This window comes from Corvus brachyrhynchos, unplaced genomic scaffold, assembly GCF_000691975.1.
Source record: "Corvus brachyrhynchos isolate BGI_N302 unplaced genomic scaffold, ASM69197v1 scaffold542, whole genome shotgun sequence".
In the NCBI taxonomy this organism is placed as follows: domain Eukaryota; kingdom Metazoa; phylum Chordata; class Aves; order Passeriformes; family Corvidae; genus Corvus; species Corvus brachyrhynchos.
The window spans coordinates 1,032,402-1,051,676 of record NW_008236766.1 but is presented as its reverse complement, the minus strand read 5'-3'; the positions used below and the strand labels follow the sequence as shown (position 1 = coordinate 1,051,676).

The 19,275-nt window shown below is 42.8% G+C and overlaps 1 protein-coding gene across 1 annotated transcript in view; it reads left to right on the top strand.

Annotated features, from left to right (window-relative positions):
* ST5 (suppression of tumorigenicity 5) overlaps nt 1-19,275 on the top strand; it is a 159,783-nt gene that overhangs the window by 129,288 nt on the left and 11,220 nt on the right. Inside the window, 3 exon segments of the mRNA XM_008644869.2 lie at nt 1,069-1,146; nt 4,598-4,738; nt 7,623-7,771. Of these exon segments, the coding sequence (XP_008643091.1) occupies nt 1,069-1,146; nt 4,598-4,738; nt 7,623-7,771 (368 nt within the window).

Here is a 19,275-nt window from a genome sequence, read left to right as displayed (position 1 = left end):
ATTCCTGCAGATTTGACACAATGATTTTAACCAAAATCCCACATGCTTGATATAATCACTCAGTGCCTTTAGAAAGGATTTTATACCTAATATGGACAAAAAAGGGCTCTGCTTTTTCAGAGATGTGACGTGTAGTGAGCAGGTTTGGATCCAGAAATAGACTCATCTGTATTCACTTAGCTTTGGTATTTTTTTTGTGGTCTTTATTATAACAGGCAGGCACCTGCTGACTGTCCAAGTCTAGAGTGCAATATTCAGGTTTAAAAAGCACATCTACTCCTCAGTTTCTCTTGATTGTCATCTCTGTGGCATGTGAATTTCAAACACTCCACGGGGAAGTTGATCACTGTGTCAGCAGAGTCTAATGAAGAGATAAGTGGAATAGGCAGGGTAGCAGAGTCCAGTATGCTCAGGAAGTACCATTTGCTTCTCCAGGACATATATAGGATGGTTATAGAGGATGGTCTTCACAGTTCCTTTTGGGGAGGGGGTAAGAAGGATGTGTATTATTGATTCATACTTGCCACTGTTTAAGTAACGTTTGAGTTTCATGTTTATCATGAGTTGGTCTGAGGAAGTTAATGATTTACTCATGCAGCCTGCCTTTGTTTAGGTTGTGAGCTCGCTTTCTGTAGGTTGAGCTCTCTTTGAACTCCAAGGAGTGAGGAACTAAAGTCATCATTGCCTGCCTTAGCATTGCAGTTCTCCTCTTCCAGCACATGGCCCCAGGGTGGCCCCACTCCTCGTGCTGCATCAGGAGCAGGGGACAGAGATAGCAGAGGCATGAGTTACAGCCCTGGTTCAATGTGCTTTTATGGCTGCAAGCTGGAGCAATGTTGGGATACAGCCCCAATACGCTGTGATTTCCAAAGAGGATAAGCTCTATTTGCACTTTTCGGTTTCCTGTCTTATGGAAGAAATACGATGCTTTTCCAAGAGCAGCTATTTGTTGGAGAAGCAGATAGTGAGAGATTTCACGATGGCCAACTGTGTGGTCAGAGAAAGAAGTGTATTTCCTCATGGCTCCACATTAATATGTAATTCCCATCTCCTCTTTGCTGTTATCAGCCGAATGGAAAAGGCCCGCGCCTACCTGAAGTTTATTGTGTCATCAGCCGCCTGGGGTGCTTTGACTTGTTTTCCAAGGTAAGGAGATATTTTTTAATATTGTTTTTTAATTTGGTTGTTTATTGAGATACATCCACAGCGATGAACCAGACTGGAAGAATTTCTTGCTTTGATGGGAGATTACTATTTTACAGTTGCTGTTTTGGATATTCCATCCCTATTATTTGGTTCATCAAAGAATGTCTTATTACTTCTGTGACTGAGGCAGAAATTGATGCAGAAAACATCTGGGTGTCTGTATGATCTGGCTGACTGAAGTTTTTTCCATTGTTTTCTACAGCCATTCTGTGCTGAGCTGTAATTCTTGGCATCCATAGTCTGGATGATGGGCCAGTACCACTTTTACTCCAATACCCCGTGGAATGATGAGGTTGAGAAAAAAGATTATTTGATATGTGAATTCTATACACTTAACACTTTTTTCTTACACATTCTTATACTTGACACTTTTTTTTTTCACCCTAGGAGTCTAGGATAAAGCACAGATGATCTTTTAATCGGCCCAATTTTAATTGATTACGTTTTAATTTAGTAGAGGTTTTCACTTCAGATACGGGAAATCTCACAGAATTTTCACAGATTTTGTTGTTAATTTTCATAGGAATAAAGTTGAAAAGAACATGTGAATCATTTATGTTAATAAAAATCATAGCATTTCTATTGTTCATATGATCTAATATTCATACAGAATGTTATCTTTAAAGCAGGTTTCAAGCTTTTCTAGATAAAACTTTGTTTAACACAAGCCTTGTGTGAAGAACAACAGCTGGGATTGTAATAGTCAATTGCAATTCTGCTTCTGAGGTCTTTCATAAAGCTCTGAAATCAAGGGTTTATAACAATGTCTCTTAGACATAATATGTATCTAAACACAGATATCTGTGAATTAAATGGAATGCATTGTTCTGGGAGGATCACCCAGCTCACCACACTCATGGTGTGGACAGATCTCCTGAGGCTCTTTGTTTGCTATTATGTTTTTATCTAATTTTGATAGCGCTCTATTTTTCAAAGGAAGACTTAGGAGAAGGGAAAAACCAAAATTAGGTATCTTCCTTACAACCAAGTATCAGTGCAGCTGAGGTATAAGGTCAGACAAGGAAGGTCATTGCACCAAAATTGCAAATAATCTGCTTTCCCAGTTCAGTCTGTAACCTGGGAAAAAGTGTGTGATTATCCATCCAGAGTGAACCCAAGGCTGATGTGAATGGATCTTCCCTGGCTCCAGCAGGGGCTGTTCCCACGCACTGTGGCAGGCAGGCCCTGGCCACACACGCCTGGGGATCTTGCTGTGTGTAGGAAGGAAAGCTCCTGCTCAGTTCTGTACTGGGTCCTGACTGGGGCTGTAACACATCTGTGCTGCTTTTCCGCTCCTGGGTGGTGGAGGGGCTGGGCCGCAGGAGGAGCCCATCCACACTGGGGTGTGGGCACAGCGGCGGTGTCCTGCACAGGGCTGTCACCTCCTGAGGGCAGCACATGGGGCTGACTCCAGCCCTGGGCTGGATCTAGCACAGCTCCACAGCACACGCTCCAGGCACTGCATTTGGAAAGGGAACACTTGATAAATGGAGGAGGAAGCACTTGAGCCTTAGCATCCTTGTTGGTTTTGAAGACAGATGAGGTGTGGATGGAGACAGAAGTTCTTGAAAAGTGAGACACCCTCTTTTTCCAGCTAAAGAGTAGGAACCTGGGCTATCCTTACTTGATAAATCCAGTGAAAGAGAGGAAAAAATAATGAGGGTGCATTTTGCTGAATTAGTCAAAACAACGAATAGCTGTCTTTACAGTACACAGTGAGTGATAAAAAGCCATGGGATATTAAATCTTGGATATTATTTATCACAAAAGCAAAAAGATTCCTCTGGTTTAAAATGTTTATCATTTTTTTTTCTGATAACTTGCATTAATTTCGTTTTCCACAAAGCCTTTTATGCTCACTCACTGTTGTAATACCTATTGCTAAGACAGACTTGAGAACCACAGATAATCTTAACTTCCAGCCGGCTCATTTGGTCATGGGTTCAACAGATGTTTCTGACCATTTTATCTCTTGCGATCTCTGTTCAGCTTTTATTTGGTTTAAATGCTCCTTTTATTTGCATTGTGAAGGTCCTTGGGGCAGGCATATGACACACACATGACCCCAACTCCAGCAACAAAAAGCATCACATAGTGACTGCCGGAGCACAACTGTGTGCTGGCAGTGTGCAGGAGCACCAAGGGACCTGGGGCACAGTCCTGCTTCATTGCTGCTTCCCACTTGGGCAGCTGGGTTTGTTTGCTGAGGATGGTTGTGCTGCAAATTACATCAAGAGTGAAATTCGTGTCCTCATTTATGGTTTTCTGCCACTTCCATGGACTGGAATGCAAGTTATGTACACAGGGGCAGCTTTGCTTTAGTTAGGCCTTCACTATGTCACAGGGAGGAAGGGGAAACTATGTACCAGTGAATGCCTCTGCTGGCATTTGGTGTCACCAGCTATTGTCACGGGTCACCAGCTTGTGCTTAAGTGTCTTTTAATGCTCTGCTTCAGTGAAAATCACTTCCAAGAGAAACAAGAGAAAATGCCTGGCTCAGGCCCACTAACTCTTGTATGGCCTTTTGCTCTGGAGTGGTGGTTAAAATATCACCATTGCAGGTCAAATCACTGACTGCTTTGAACCTTGCTTTCTGTGTTCTTTAGGTTTATCATCTATATGCTCTATCTAATGTGGGAAAACTTAGCTGTGATCTAATTTATGTTGCCCCATGTGACCAAAGAGAGAAGAAAATAGTAGTCTTGTCTTTGTAAGAAGTTCCATCTGCTTATTTCAAGACTAGATTGCCTGCTCTGCATCATGTCCAAGAGAAAATGACCTTAATGCAGGCACCAGTGTGAACAGCTGGGCATGCTTCAGGGGCTGCTCTGAGACCGTGGTCTCCAGCTCAGCACAGACACTGACCTGACAGCCACTGCTGGGAGCCTTTCAGGAGCTCAGTCCTGCTATCATAGTGGCAGCAATGCTTTCTTTGCTACTCTGGCTTTTTCCTGCCCTCTCATTTGAAATGGAAGGAATGCCCATGCAGAAGAATATTTTTCTTTGACACAGATTTCAAGATGTACCACTGAGACGTGATGCTGACCTGGGCTGTGATCATGGCATTTGTCTTCATCTTTCTCTCCTTCAGCTCACCCTGCTGTTCAGGAATAATCCCAATATATGGATCCCTTTAGTCATGTTGAGTCTTCTTCCTCTTTTCCAGATTTGTTAATTCTTCCTTGCCTCTGTGCTAATTACATTCACAAACAGGCTTCATTTTGTAACCGGAAAACATGGATTGATAGTAATGAAGAAATACACAGCAGAGGAGAAATTAACTGAGATCTGCCATATGTCTAAGCACATGTGCATCAAAGGATGCTTCAAAAGTCTGTGTGATGCTGATATGTTCTGCCTCTCTCTCACTTATGTCTTACTAATGGACCAGATCCTGGATGAGGTTGAAAGGAGAAGGGGAATATCTGCTGCCCTGGTTTATCCATTTATGAGAAGTCTGATGGAATCTCCTTTTCCTGCACCTGGAAAGACAATCAAAGTCAAGACCTTCCTGCCTGGAGCTGGAAATGAGGTAAAAAGCAACTGCAAACATTAAAAGTTAAAGCCCTTTACCACTCCATTATCAAAACAGCAAAAGAAAAACAGGAGGAAGCAAACAGATCCTACAGGGAGGTGGGGTGGCACACCTTCAAAATGAGCAGAGCAGGAGCTGCACCACTGTGGATATGCTAATGCTAGTTCCCATTGATGATTATAAGCCAATTTATGGTTATGTATTTATTATTTCATGTTTACTAAGTTGTGTGTAAGAAAAACAGCCAACACAAATGTCTCTGTGTGTCCGGCCTACTGCAGTTCAGAGACTGCAGCATTGCTGGGCTTTATCACAGTGATAAGAGGCAAGTGTGAATTTCCCATGCTGTCTGTACCTGAATGCTTCAGCAGCTGCTTGTTATTTCAAACTTCATTACTGCTGGTCCTGGCATTGGTAGGAGTGACCAGCAGCATTTAAATGGCTCTCTTTGGCCATAAATACCTTTAAACTGGCCCTCAAAGAAAAGCATGTCATGTAAAACTTTCATGTGTGTGCTCACATATAATAGATGTCATTTCTTTTTACTCCTGACTCAAGTAGCTAGAAGCCTAGCTTTAGACAACATATGCCTTACTGGAAAATGGCAGTATTGATTAAAAGGCTTTTGCAACTTGGGGCTGGCCAACCATGTCAAATTCTGCTCCACTCAGATGGGCAAAGGATATAGAAGGGATACATCCCTGAAGATAGGAATAGAATTTGTCCCAGTTAGTGAAAGCAGGAAAAAACCGCTCCCCTTTAGGGTTGTTTTACATTCCTTAGGGTTAGTTTTACAGTGCTTTTGTTATTTTTGCATTGAATCATATTTTCTCTAAATGTAATGCCACTGACTTCAATGGAGTGGGCCTGTAATGTATGGAGTAAGCTGGTATGAAATGTAAAATGTTCTTTGTATAAGTGACCTGCAAGGCATTTTAAAGTCACCTGCATTTTCTTCTGGAGAAACAGCGTCTGAAAGGGTGATTGGCATAACAGGGGAAAGATCTGACAATGCTTTTTCTGTGTGAATGTATCTGGGAGCCATGGATCTGCAACTTCTCTATCCTCTGCTCAAGCTTCTGAACTCTCCCAGAGAAAAACATTGAGATAATTCCAAAAAACAAACAAACAACTCTCTTCTGGCTGAGCTTTGCTCTCTGTTGTGCTAGTACAAACTCGTTATTTAAATGGAATGCACTGGCTTAATTAGGAACAGAATCTTGTCCTTCCATTGTGGCTCCTCTTGCCTAAACAAAGATGATGATTAATTGGGAAGCAGACAGTATATTTCTTTGTGATGAGCAGACTGAGGCAGCAGAAAACATTCCTGGTATTTGTAAAAGCTGCCGTAACTTGCATTGCATCCTACCCTGCAGCAAGATTTTCATGTTGGAAGGTTTGCAGTAGAATCAGCTCCTCATGGTTTGGCACATACACTTGATTTGAGCTTGCAAGCTCAGTGCAAAGGAATGGAAGTGGGCACCTTTGCTGATTGTGAGGAAGAGTTAGGCAGCATTTCCAAGGAGCCATTCCTGGTACAGTCCCTCCACAATTTGTTTCTTACTGCTCTTTGGGGCAACAGCTGAGTGATGGGTGTCTATACATCATAATGTTCCTGTGTTTCAGGCCTAAAAAAATCAAATCTATGCACAGATACTGTTCTAAGAGTGGCTTTCTTTTTACAGTTGCATGTTACTGATCACAAACAATATCACAACTAAACTGATATGAACTTACTTTGTTTACAGTATCCTGTGATCTTGAGCATATCCTTAAAAACAGTATTTGTGAGGGATTTTGTAAGGGCTACTCCAGTTAAACTGGATCCAGTACACTTGTGAAATGTGGTGTCATGTGCATGAAAGCATAAGAGTAGTCTAAAGCAATAAAGTGACGGTGATTTTTGGACATATGGAAAGAAGAAGATGTATACATGTTCCTGTTAATATATATTCAGAGATTTCAACACAGCTTCAAGTTGGCCAGCTTTTTCCCTTTCCCTTCTGTTTCCTCAAATTCCTCAATAGTCCATCATTTGCTGTCTTGTGTTTCGTATTTTCTTCCTTCTGTTACTTTCTTCTTCACGTTATTTTTCCCTCTTCTTTTTTCTGTCCTCTGCCTTCAAGTTCCACATCTGAACATGTGAATTGCAGAGTAAAAGGAAGATATAATAAAGGAATCAAGGAAAAAGGCATTTGAGAAAAGGAAGGAGAGGGCCTGAGGTCATGGATGAAGTATGAAAATTAGACTGTAAAGGGATGTCACAACTCACCATCTAAGACCTTGTCCTGACTCCCCAGTTAAGTATATAAAAATATATATACGTGCGTATCTTTATATGAAAAGAGAAAGGTTTTGAACACTATCTAGTGAATTACACATCACAGAGGAGTGGAAATGAAGTACATTTGGTTTAAAGTCTTCCTGGCCTTTTAGTTGAGTCCCAGGCTCCTCTCTAGATGTTAATATGAATTGTTAGCCAAGCTTAGAACCCAATTTACCTTGTCTTTATGGCTATTTTATCCCTGTAAGCTTCCAGCTCCAGTGTTTGATTGTTACTTGCTTCATACTCTTGACTCAGGCAAGCTTTGCATCTCTGACAGAATGTTTGGAAGGGAGAATTATGCTTCCCTTGGAGATGACAGCAGACAGTGCACACAGCTGTATTCTGGGAAGAATGGCATGACAGGAATTGTGCAATACACCGTTTTTCTGGAGCGCTGTGCCTGCAGCCTCAGTTTGCACGGGGGGCTGGGGTTCAGTCTGTGTCCCCTCGCCAGGCAAGCACGGGACAGTGCTGGAGGGCCGGGCTGGCTCCCAGGCCGCTGGCACTGCCGGCCTTGCCCAGCGCTGCTGACTGCTGTGTGTTGGGTGTGTCCAGGTCATTGAGCTGCGGAGGCCCATGGACTCCCGCCTGGAACACGTGGACTTTGAGTGCCTGTTCAAGTGCCTCAGCGTGCGGCAGATCATCCGCATCTTTGCCTCCCTCCTGCTGGAGCGCCGCGTCATCTTCGTAGCAGACAAGCTCAGGTAAGTGCTGGAGGCGCCTCAGGCACACACACAAGACAGTGCTATCTCTGGGTACAAAGGGCTTTATGAAACATACAGAATGGTTTTCAGATGTAAGGATCCTCTCACTGGAGGATTTAAATGTCTTTTTACATCCATGGATGTTCTGTCTTACTTTCCCATCTGTAAAATAGCAATACCAGTTCTCACCTGCTTCAGTGTCAGCAGATGTTTGCACAGCATTTTGAAGCAATGTAGTCCCAGCAAGGTATCTTTTCAGGTTTTGGACACGGAGTACTCGTAAAGAGTAGCAGAAGTTGTCACTGAGGTGCTTCATCTTGTGCTCATGCAGTGCTGAGAGCTCCCCTGGTTTTGCTCCATGCAGTACAGAGAGTTTATGTTGGTGCTGTCTTTCAGTTCCTGCCCTACCAAACCCATCCAGTGGGAGTGTTAAACTGCTATCACAGTCCTTCCCAACTATTTGGGATATTTTTCCTGGTGCTCACGTGACCTGAAAACATTTCCTTTTGGAAGCTCCATCTTGGGCTCCTTGCTACAACACTTCAACACACCTTTTGCTTCCCTGCCTTTTGATTGCAATCTCCCCAACACACCTTTTGCTTCCCTGCCTTTTGATTGCAATCTCCCCTTTTGGTTCCTCTGAAGCATGAACTCACCCCAGGGTGTAAGGACTGAGAGCGACAGGCCACAACTTCACATGGCCTTTCCCAAGGAAATGGGAGCTCTGTGTAAGCTGCACCCCTGCCCCATAGCAAAGAAACATCTATTTTTTAGATGCTTGTGTAATCCATACAGAAGAGTGTGGGCAATGTAAAGAAGACGTCCTTTGCTGTGGCATGATAAAGAATAAAAATTGGCAAATAAAAATAAAGCCTGTAATTTATTAGACTCAGGAACATCCAGCATCTTTTAAAAGGACACCAGAGACTGTATGGGAGGTTAAAAACACAGATGGATCTACCCAAACAAACTCTGTTAAACACTTTATCAGTCCCGACCTCCTCTGAATGACTGCCAGAAATAATAGCTGCACTTAGTGGCCGCCAGTGTATATAATAGCAAAAATACTTTGCATAGTAAAAGCTTTACAACCTTTAGGGGAGAATTTCTTAAAGCTGTAGACCCTTCTCAGGTTATAAAGTTACTTCCTTAGCAGTCATTTTTGTGTCTAGAACAACAGGAACATTTTATTTCATCCCTTCTCTTGTCAGTAACCCTTGGTTTGAATGACCATTTGGGATGACTTAATTTCACATAAACCCATGATGAGAATTGTGTAACTAGTCCAGGGTTTCTGCAGTACTTTAGTAGATACATGAATCACACCACGAATATTGGGGCAAGTAGCTTTAGAAAATACTGTTGGTGCATTCCTTCTGACTTTTCCTACAGCATGTTTACTTACCTCATTCTGTTTTACCATTCTTTCAGCACCCACAAGTCTGACTGTAATTCAGATTGACACAGATCTGCATTCCTTCCAATGGCACAGTGATCTGAGTGGGAACTCACAGAAATGGTGCAGCGAAAGTGAGGGCCCTGCTGTGCTGCTGCCAACTGCTGCTCTGCTCTGGAGCTCCCAGTTGTTCCTCTGTAGTGTTCTGTGAACCACAGGCACTGTCCTGCAGGGATGGCTTGCTGTGGGAGAGATCCTCAGCCATGAGGGAGGAGACAGACAGCAGCCATTCCCTGGAGCATTTCCCTGGGACAGCTGGCCTAGCCAATGTCATATAATGCTCGGGGCACTGTGCAGAGAAAATCAACATTTAAACCTACTTTGACAGGCTCGAGGTAGCTTGGCATGGAAAACAGCTGTGTTGCTGATACTGAGGGCTTGTGGTAACCCAGGACTTCATCAGGCAGCCAGGGTTTTACACACATTGCAGCCCTGGCTTGAAGTTCAGGCTTGCCTGCGCAATTACCTTTCTCTTGATAGCTGCCTAGTCCCACAGGCCTTGGAGCAGGGAATAAGAGAGTTCTGCTTACAGGCAGTGTGCTGCTCACCCTTTTGGCACACAGAAAGAGGGCACCAGGACCAACAGGAACCAGAAATGATAAAGATCCCTCTTGGTAAACACATACCCAAACATTGTGCTCTCCTGCAGAAACTATTACCCAGTGAGCTGTTGTTTCAGTGTGAGAGGGGGCCCTGGGATAGGGGCCATTACACATGAGAAAAGAGAGGATTCAGATGGATCTGAGAGGCTTGGGTGGTTTTGTGGTTGCTCCTGTAAGAAGGGACAGAACCTTTCTTACAAAATGGCTTGGATTCATATGCTTTTCTATATCCACATATACCCTTTATTGTATCTATATACTTTGTTTCATTTGATAAGAGGATTACAAAATCTGGTGTGGTAGATAAGGTTCTGGATTCAGACTTCTGAACCCTCTGACCTGCTGAGTGTCACATGCTGGAAACATAAGCACCTCTTTCTTATCTTTTGTCTGGTCTGTCTGGGGTCCCAAACACTCTGGGGTGGAGGCTGCTTCTTGCTGTGTGTGTGCAGCAGCTCTGCTTTATTCAGTGTGGTCCCTCTCAGCATGGGGATCTAGGAGGTACTGTAAACCAGAAGCTAATAATGAGTCCTTTGACAAAGGCCTGGAGAAAGTGACAGTGGATTTAAATTCAATACTTACTGAGATTTTCGTGGTTTAAATAGGGATGAAGTCTAAAATGAAACACTGGAGTTTACCAGTAATGTGGAAAAAAAAAGTGAAATATCTTACAGGTCCAGTCTGTGCCCAAAGAACGAGAGCAGGAAATTAAAATGATTTTACAAGGGTTTGATTTCTGTATGTACCCAAAAACTAGCTTAGAAATAAATGGTGTTGAGGTTTAGGCTTCAAACAGTAAGATGCATTGGGCTTTTGTGGCTGCCTGTTTAGTGGGTCTCCCAGCAATAAATGATTTCACACATTATACAAGTTTGGGAAAGTCATGCCTAGTGGAGTGAGATTCATTCAATAAGTTGTTATTTATGGTTCTTATAGTACCCAGAATGTGCCAAAATTTAAAGTCCTTGGTCTTTGCAGGAAGAAGTTGTTGTTTGTCAACACAGAGAGTGATGCTCCCAAGTAGTGAGGAAACAACAGTGAAGTTCTGAATGACAGCACTGTGAGGTTGCCCTGGTTAGATATGTGCAGTCAGGTTTGGGTATTTTTCCCTCCAATAAGTTGATTATGTATTTTTTCTGCTTGAAATTGGGTGAATAAATCCCTGCAGCTATTTGCTCATCTTCAAAAATGAATGTGAATCTGCCAGCGACCTTTCAAAATTTTGGTCTCCGTGAACAGTCATGAAGACAACAAAGAAACAAAAATAACGATAAAGAAACTTGGAATAATAATAATAATAATAATAATAATAATAATACCACAACTCTCAAAGAGGTAACTCAAGGCTCCAATTCCTTAAAAATCTGCTGAAAGCACAGCTGAGGTGGTATATCCCATCCCACTTCTAATCTGTGTCCCACTGGGACCCCTTGTTTATGTTCCCAACATTCTGCCTGGTCACCCCAACTCTGGAGCAGTCCCATGCCTGCCAGCTGCACAGGAGGAGCTGCTCTAGTGCCATCCGCTGAGGTTTGAAAAGCCGCAGATGCAAAACCAGTGGGTCCTGGGGCTCAGGAACATTGACCTTGCTGCAGGCACAAAGGTAGCAACAGAAAATAAATAGAAAGCAAACACTGGAAGAAAAATACTTCTCTGCTTGTTCTAGTTTTATGCTGGGGAAACAAATTTGTGGATGTGTTTGCTGAGGAGGTGATGTATCCGTGCATGTGAGAACAGTCTCTTTGCCTTTTCCCCGGAATGTTTGGAGAGGGGGAAAGGAAGGCCCTGGACATAGCAATGTCCTTTTGTTATAACCCCATTTTTTATAAATAAAAACCACTCTTGCTGTATCCACTATATTGTGAAGGACTTTGAGGATATTTTGCTTACATTTCATATATGGGTCCAGTCCAATGCCAGCCACAGTCAGTGCAAATGTTTGGATGAGGCTTGTTTTTTGCTGTGGATCCAAATCCTCCAGTATTCCTCTCAGTGGCCTTTCGAAAACTTTTGGGACTGTGCAAGGCTTCTGTAGAGCCCCTGCTCTTGTAAAAGACAAAACAACTTTTCATTGTTGTGAATTCTGGTTTTATATGAGATATTTCAGCTACTTCTCAGTGAAGCAGGAGCATGGGCCTCAGGGAAAAAAACCCCTAACCCTACCCCTCCTGACAGTATTTTGAACTGCAGGAGGAATCTGTCTTCCAGCAACTGTAGAAAGTCCAGGCGAATCCCAGACCTGACCAAAGGTTATGGGCTGGAGACAGAAACACTGACTAATAAAGGACAGAGCATAAATATGTAAATAGTGGGGAAGTCATCCCGCAGGCATGTCTCTGTTAACTGTGGAGCAAAAGGGGAGCAGAGTGTACTTGTATTCAAGGGCAAAGGCTTTCAGAACAAACAGCAGTGCTTCCCTATTCTCACGCACAGACACAGCTTAGGGCTGTCTGTGCTATGCCCAGGATGTTCAGGGAGTGGTGATGCTTCTCCTCATGTTTGAATCTGTTGTTTTGGGGCCATGCTAGAAACTGGCAGCAAGAGTTGTGAGGTAGCCTGGCCCCCATTTCTCGGTGCCTCCCTAAAAACATCCTTTAACCTAGCAGCCAAAATCATAGCAAGATCTTGTAGCTCAAGTTAAAATATTCAAATTTAAATAAGAGATAAGTGGCAGTGTTTCAGTAGTAAATCATTGCTCCTCGGTCCTGTAGCAAGGTCAAGTGGAAAAGCAAGAGTAGCTAAACTCTGGGGCATATTACTGAAGTGCAAGCTCATTCCCTATTTCCTTATTGTTCCCTTTTTATTAACAAAAGTAGGATTTAATTCTTACAAAAGAATCATGGCAATGACAGGTCTGAACAGCTTCACCAGCTGCCTGGGAATGCTCCTTTCCAGTAGCTGTCATCTTGTAACATTTGTAAAGTCCGCCAACCTGCAGTTTAAAAGGTAAAAACATGTGTATTAGTACAGACAGAAGTGTGCTTGGTAAACAGATGTGAGCTTTGGCCAGTAATAAAGATTTATTTTACTCTCCCCGTCACAAAAACCTCCACAAAAAGAAGGGTGAGAGAAATTTGACAACAAATACATGCCAGAAGCCAACTTGTGAGGGAGAATTTACTGCTGCCAGTCTTTGACTGGCCTGTACCATTTCTGAGCACAGGTTACAGGGTCTTGATAGTTTTTAAATTATCAACTGTGAATTGAAGAAGATGTTTGGAGATGCAAACTACTGAACCTGTGGAATGTGTAATAGCTCACAGATCTTCTGTCTAAACCTGGAAGAAGTATGGATAGCTGACATTTCTTCTGGTGTATTTTTATCCAAAGAACTCTAAGTGCTTTCTTAATACTGGCAGGATTATTGTGCTTGTCTGGTCTGATATGCTGAAGATAAGCTCGAGAATTTCTTTCACTAATTTCTGCAGTGGAAGGAATGAGCCCTTCTATAATTATCCAGTGTGCAATCATGCCTAGTAGACAGAATTTATTCTAGAGCAAAAACATCCATTTCTTATGTACGTAACCAGAGAGCTTCTGTTTCCTCCAGTGAGAGCCAGAGCAGCCCCTGTTGAGGGGGGCTAGCAGAGCTGTCTCCCAAGATTCTTGAGAGAAATTTTGCAGTTTACTCCCTCTTCTCAAGGTACTTACATTATGTACCACTTGGATTACTTTCTCCAGCACTTAGATTGTGTGATGGCTGATGCCAACAGAGCATGGGCAGTAAGAAAATGTGTGTCAGGCAAAAGAGACAGCCCAAGAAACAAAATGAACATTTGAAGTCTCTGGCTTGTTTAATATTCCACAGTCCCAGAGAAAACAACCTAATAGTGACATTTTTAATGTGCAGTAAACTCCAGTGGCATTTTTAGTATGCCATGTCCCAAGAAGGGTAGAGCTTGTGTAATTTTCCTTTTCTTCCTTCCCTCCTCCCCTATTTTCCAGTGGTATTTATGTCACTCCAGGCTTTGGCCAATGCTCTACAGTGAGAAAACATAATTTTTCCACTTACAATTTGTGCAAAAAAATTCTGTGTCTTCCCCATGAAAGGAAATGGGATAAGAAGACGACCATGTTGCTTGGTAATTCCTTTCTGGATTGCTTATTGGCACATGGTGGTAAATTGCAACATCTACCCAACCTGACTTCTTGCTCCTTGCAAGAGGATTTAGATTCCCTCTTTTCAGCTTTTAAATGAGAAGGATTAGGGATTGTTCCTCTCCTCGTTTGGTTACAACCTAGAAAAATACTTCATCCTGCTTTACAACTGTCCTCCTGTTAACAGTGGAGAGGTGGCCTGGGAATCTGAAACCCCCAGTGTGAGGAAGGACTGGTGGGAGCAAAGGTCCCAGTGTGGAAGGAACAAGGAGTTAACACTCCTCTGGGGCACCTGGATTATGGATTCGTGCTAACAAACTGACCTGCAGGAAAGGGACTGGGTAACTCTGTGGATACAAAGGATAACTTTACACTTGGAAATGCTAGGTTTGTTTTTTCTTGCAACCACCTGACAAAGCTTGGGCAGGTAGCTGATGTGTCAAAGCAATGACTTCTTCCCCCAAATCCAATTTTCTTGAAAAGGCAAGTCCTTATTCTGTGGGGCACTTTGCATGTCTTTCTCCAGGGGCCTTCATGTGCCTTGCTTACACACAAGTATTACATGAGCAAAAAATACTGTCTTTGTTAACACCACATTCCCCTTTAATCAACTGTTCTCTGCTTTCTTTTAAATTAAGTACTTCAAAGCTACTCTCTGAGAGAGAGAGCTCTCCTGACAGTGTGTTCTCTGCTCTGCAGCTCTCAGCTCCATGGCATGCAGCCTGGATCTTTGCATGAGCCAGGATTGTGCTTTGCAGGTTATCTGTGGGACCTCACACTGTCTGTCGCCCAGTGTTCCCGAAAGGTGGGGGCTCGGTTCTGAAAATGCAGCTCTTACTGAAATAAAATGTGGCAACTTGTGGTAACTTTTGGAAATTTTTGCAAAATTTGGACGAAAACCAAAAAGAATAGACAGAATGAACCTGCACTTCTTGTTTGATAATATCTCATAATGAGTTGTTTAATTATCAAACTTGAAAATCTGAATTACTTTATGTGACTGAAAAATCCATTGGCTTTAAAATAGGCACCTCTGAGGGCACATCATCGTTCATGGTGTCCATCTCTGTATAGCTGTGTGAGCGTGTTCAGTCAGTGTCAGTGATGGATCCATGCTGGGAGGGTAAAGCAGCACAAACCATGAGAGGATGTTACACACTTAAGCTGAAGGGGATGTGACCAGAGAAGAGTTTACCAATGAAGATGTTGCCCACTCAGTTTTCTGTCAAGTATGGGAAGGAGGGACCACAAAAGGAACACAGATGATGACACAAAATGTTGGGCAAGTCTGCTCCATGAACTGTGCTCATTGACACTGCAGCAAGGTAAACCATGGCTCTGTGAACCAAAGTCAGGGAAAACAATTCCAGAAACAGGGTTGTAACCTTTGGTTCATCATAAAAAAATCTCCTAGCAGGAATCATCAGTAGCACAAAGGAATTGCTGCCTGTGTTGTCCATAACTCACCTTCAGTAGTCACTGGAGCACGTCCCAAAAGTAAGTGCGTTACTGGTGCCCTGCTGATGAGGAACTGCAGCACTGCTTTTGCCAGACAGGTGAAGACATACTGGGATTCCTTTATGACAGTTTTACAAGCTTGGCTGTTCTCATGCTGCCCTGTAGAACGCAACAGATAAAACCTGAAGTGTGACTTACTTCTTGTGAAAGAAGATTTGGGTTTGGGCTGAGCTCATTTTCATGGGGCAAAACTGCCATTTGAGTGGTGTGAGGGTTAAGCAGCTTCAGGCTTTGAGTTGTAAGCACAGTTAAAAGATTTTGCAAAGGACAATAACTGATAATTGGGCTGATGTGATGTGGAAAATATGCATTTCCTTCTCAGTCTAAGTGCCCCCCCGTCCCTGCCAGTGTTATCACTTGTTTGCATTCCATGAGATATCACAAAGGTCACTTGCAGCAAATGTGTCAGCACTCAAATTAGGGGAGCCACTGTGGTTGGACTCTGCCCTTCACCCCTGGCAAAAGCAAAGTTTGGTTTTCACTTCTGCATCAGGCTGCTGCTCGCCAGGAGGGGAAGAGCCTGGCTCAGGAGGAGTAGATGGACCTGGAGGCTGAGGGCACAGGGTGCAATGGCAGTGCTGCTGGACTGGCAGAGCAATCACTCACCCAGGGAAGTGTTCACTTGTTGAGTAATGTTCTTGCTTTGTCAAGCTCCTGTGCAGAGTGAGGGATTCTCACCTGCTTCTGGACCGAGTTGTTACCTCACTGCTGGTAATACACGTGAATATATGTCAAGGCTGGGTAAGAGATGTTTCAGCCCATAACACACAGGGCAGATCTGTTGTTTGTGCTGTAGGGAGCTCTTTACCCGGTGCCAGAGATTGACTGTAGCAATATTTGTTGCAGTGTGTATGATGATTAAGTCGTGAAATGTTTGGAACTGGCTGCTGAATTTGAGACAGCCCAAATGGACCTGGCTCACCACGATCCTCATGTGAATTGCACGTGTTCCCATCCATCATCACATTTACACTGGAGAACTCCTTATTTGATTCAAACACTAGGAGCAGAGCCTTCCATTGGCAGGTCTCCTGTGACATCAAAAGTAACCTAAAATATGCACATACAGATTTGTCTGTGTTTCCTGAAAAGAAGGAGATCAGGTATTGATCAGAGATACAATATTAACTGCATGCTTCAGACCAGCTACTAAAGACCTCAGGTTGTGGCTCTTAGTTCACCTCTTAAGTGTTTGCTGTATAAAATAAATCACAATGCAAAATATTACTCTGGCTTTTACAGCCTAAACTCATGCAATTTTCCATGTAATATGAACCCACTCTTTTAAACATCTCATTGATTATTCTAGAGAAGTCAGATTTATTAACAGGAAATTCAGCAACTTCAGAACTCTCTTTTGACTCACATATGCAACCACTCCATCCTAAAATTCCTGCAGACACCCAGATTTTCACAGATTCACCTGAAGGTCAGGTGAGGAGAAGAGCTTGGCAGCAGCAGGGGAGTCCTCCTCCCTGTGTACCCCTACACAGTGTTGGAGCCTTTACAGAGGGATTCTGCCACAGGGAATTCTCACTCCAGGATGTTAAAATCTAATTATTTGACTTTAAAAATAAATTATATTCTAAAAATTAAAAAGAATTTAAATATTAATAATATACTAAAATGAAACTACAATATTTATTAGCTTCAAAAATTACAGTCTCTGGTTCCAACCACCGTAGAAAGGCTTGAAGGAATCTCTGTAGTTTGCCCAACCCCTGAAGGGCTTCTAGAAAAGTAAAAAATTATTCAAATTTCCAAAGCTTCAACATGCCTTGCTGATGAGAGGCTGCCTTTGCAGCAGCCTCTCCCACAGCAGTCAGGGAGCTTGTGGTTCAGAAGGTGCTATCATGTCTTGAGGGCTGGTTTGATTAAAACAGAAGTGGGAAAATAAAGGTCTTTGAGGCTTCATTTCGGCAAAGTATTTCAGCACAATGAAAGTAAATTGAGCCTGAAACTTGTGCTGAAATACTGTGTTGAATCAAAGCCTAAACCATGTCCCCTCATGCTTTAATTGGTGAGGCGAGGCATGAACTGATTGTAACTTCTACTGCTCTGTAATCATTGGAAAGAATTATTTTATTAGTGCCCAGATAGTTTACTGGATTAGAATTAATTTGGGTCAAACAGTAGTATGTTAAGGCCAAATTCTGGTGTTTGTTTTGGTCATAATCTTCTGCTTCTCCCATACAGGTAAATGTATTTGTTGTGGAGGAAACTTTGCAGTTTGAGAATTATTCCTGATAAAACTGGTTTTGCATCTGTCTGCTTAGCAGCAGTGGCTGAAGTGTAGAGCACTGGTTATATTTGATTTCCATCGTGCCACAAGTGGGCTTTGAGCTTCTGTCACCTTCAGCTGTGCTGGTGTGTGACCTTCCCTCCTGCAGCTGCAGCCCCTCAGCATCTCTGGTACTGACAGAGGAGGGGCAATTGGCATCAGACAGCCTCACGTCCTTCCATCTACCTATAGCAACAGCGAGGAACAAGCTTCATCTAATTTGGCTGTGTGTGTGTGACAGAGCTTTAACCGTGTTCATATTAAGTGGTTTTCCCTGGTCCTTGCATTGTTCAGCCCAGCCAGTCACTGTCTTGTCCCTTAATTTTTACATCCTGGCCCTTTGCCCTCCGTTTCCTTTTCACCTGCTCATCAGGCTCCTTTTGTCTCCCTCTCCTCCCAGTTCTGCCTCACAGATCTTAATTTTACCTCCTTGCATTTAATTCAGCCTCTTCCCTGCCTTCCTTTTCTTTTCTTTTCTTCTCTTCCCTTCCCTCAGGTTCCCTGCAGGAAGAAGATGATCTCTTTCTCCCAGAGGAGACTTCATTTCTCAGTACAGCCCAGGGCTACAAAGGGAGGTTCTGCTTAGTGCTAACAATTTATTCTGAAGAAATTAGCAGCTAAATAAGTCTCTTTTTAGTATGCACAAAAAATATTATTTTAAGATGGCTTCTAACATAGCCAAATCAGAGTGAGTTTACACATCGCTGGTAGGAGTCCTTGGCACACAGGGCACTCCCTCCTGCCAGCCTTCAAGTCCTTGCCAAAGGATGCCACCCTTTCACAAAAAAGTGCAGCAAAGATGTTTAATATAACAAAATAACATATAATTTCATTTGGTTTTGGAAATGAACTGATCTGATGTCATGCAAGGGGGAATTGGAACAGTTGATCTCCTGAGGTACCTTCCTACCTGAATTACTTTGCTTCTATATAACTTTGCTTTAAATTGGAAAACAAAATGGTTATCCAGAGGCAGACACACAAGCTCAAAAACATCAGTGAAAACAAGTTAAATTCTGAATCCAGATCATGTGAAAATAGTGCCTTACAAATGAAGCAATCCTACAAATAGGGAGGTATCCCAGAGCCATCAGGAATTGCAGGCCTTATGGGGTAGTTCTTTTTGTTCAAAAAGCTGCAAACCCATGAAATTTCTTTGATTTGATTCAAAAGACAAGATTTGAAGATTTTTTTTTCCCTTTTAAGTGTCCTAGAAGTGGTAAACAGAGAAACAGCAATAATTTTGTATGGGAAGAAACACTGTCATGTCTGATAGTTTTATACAGGCTGGAAAACTGGAGACATCCTGCACCATTATAGCAAATGAACTCTCGAATTCTTATTTTATTCCTCTCTGCCCTTTTTGGTTTGGTGGTATCTGGGTTAACGAAAAATGTGTTCTCAGGAATGAAGGACAAACCATTGATGTGGGGGCTCAGGGGGTCTCAGGAGAAGAGCACTTGGGGATCAGAGGAGTCCTGGAGCTGAGCGCTCACACTGCAGAGCAGGAAGAAAGCAGCAACATGGTCCTGTTGTCAGCCAGCTCTTC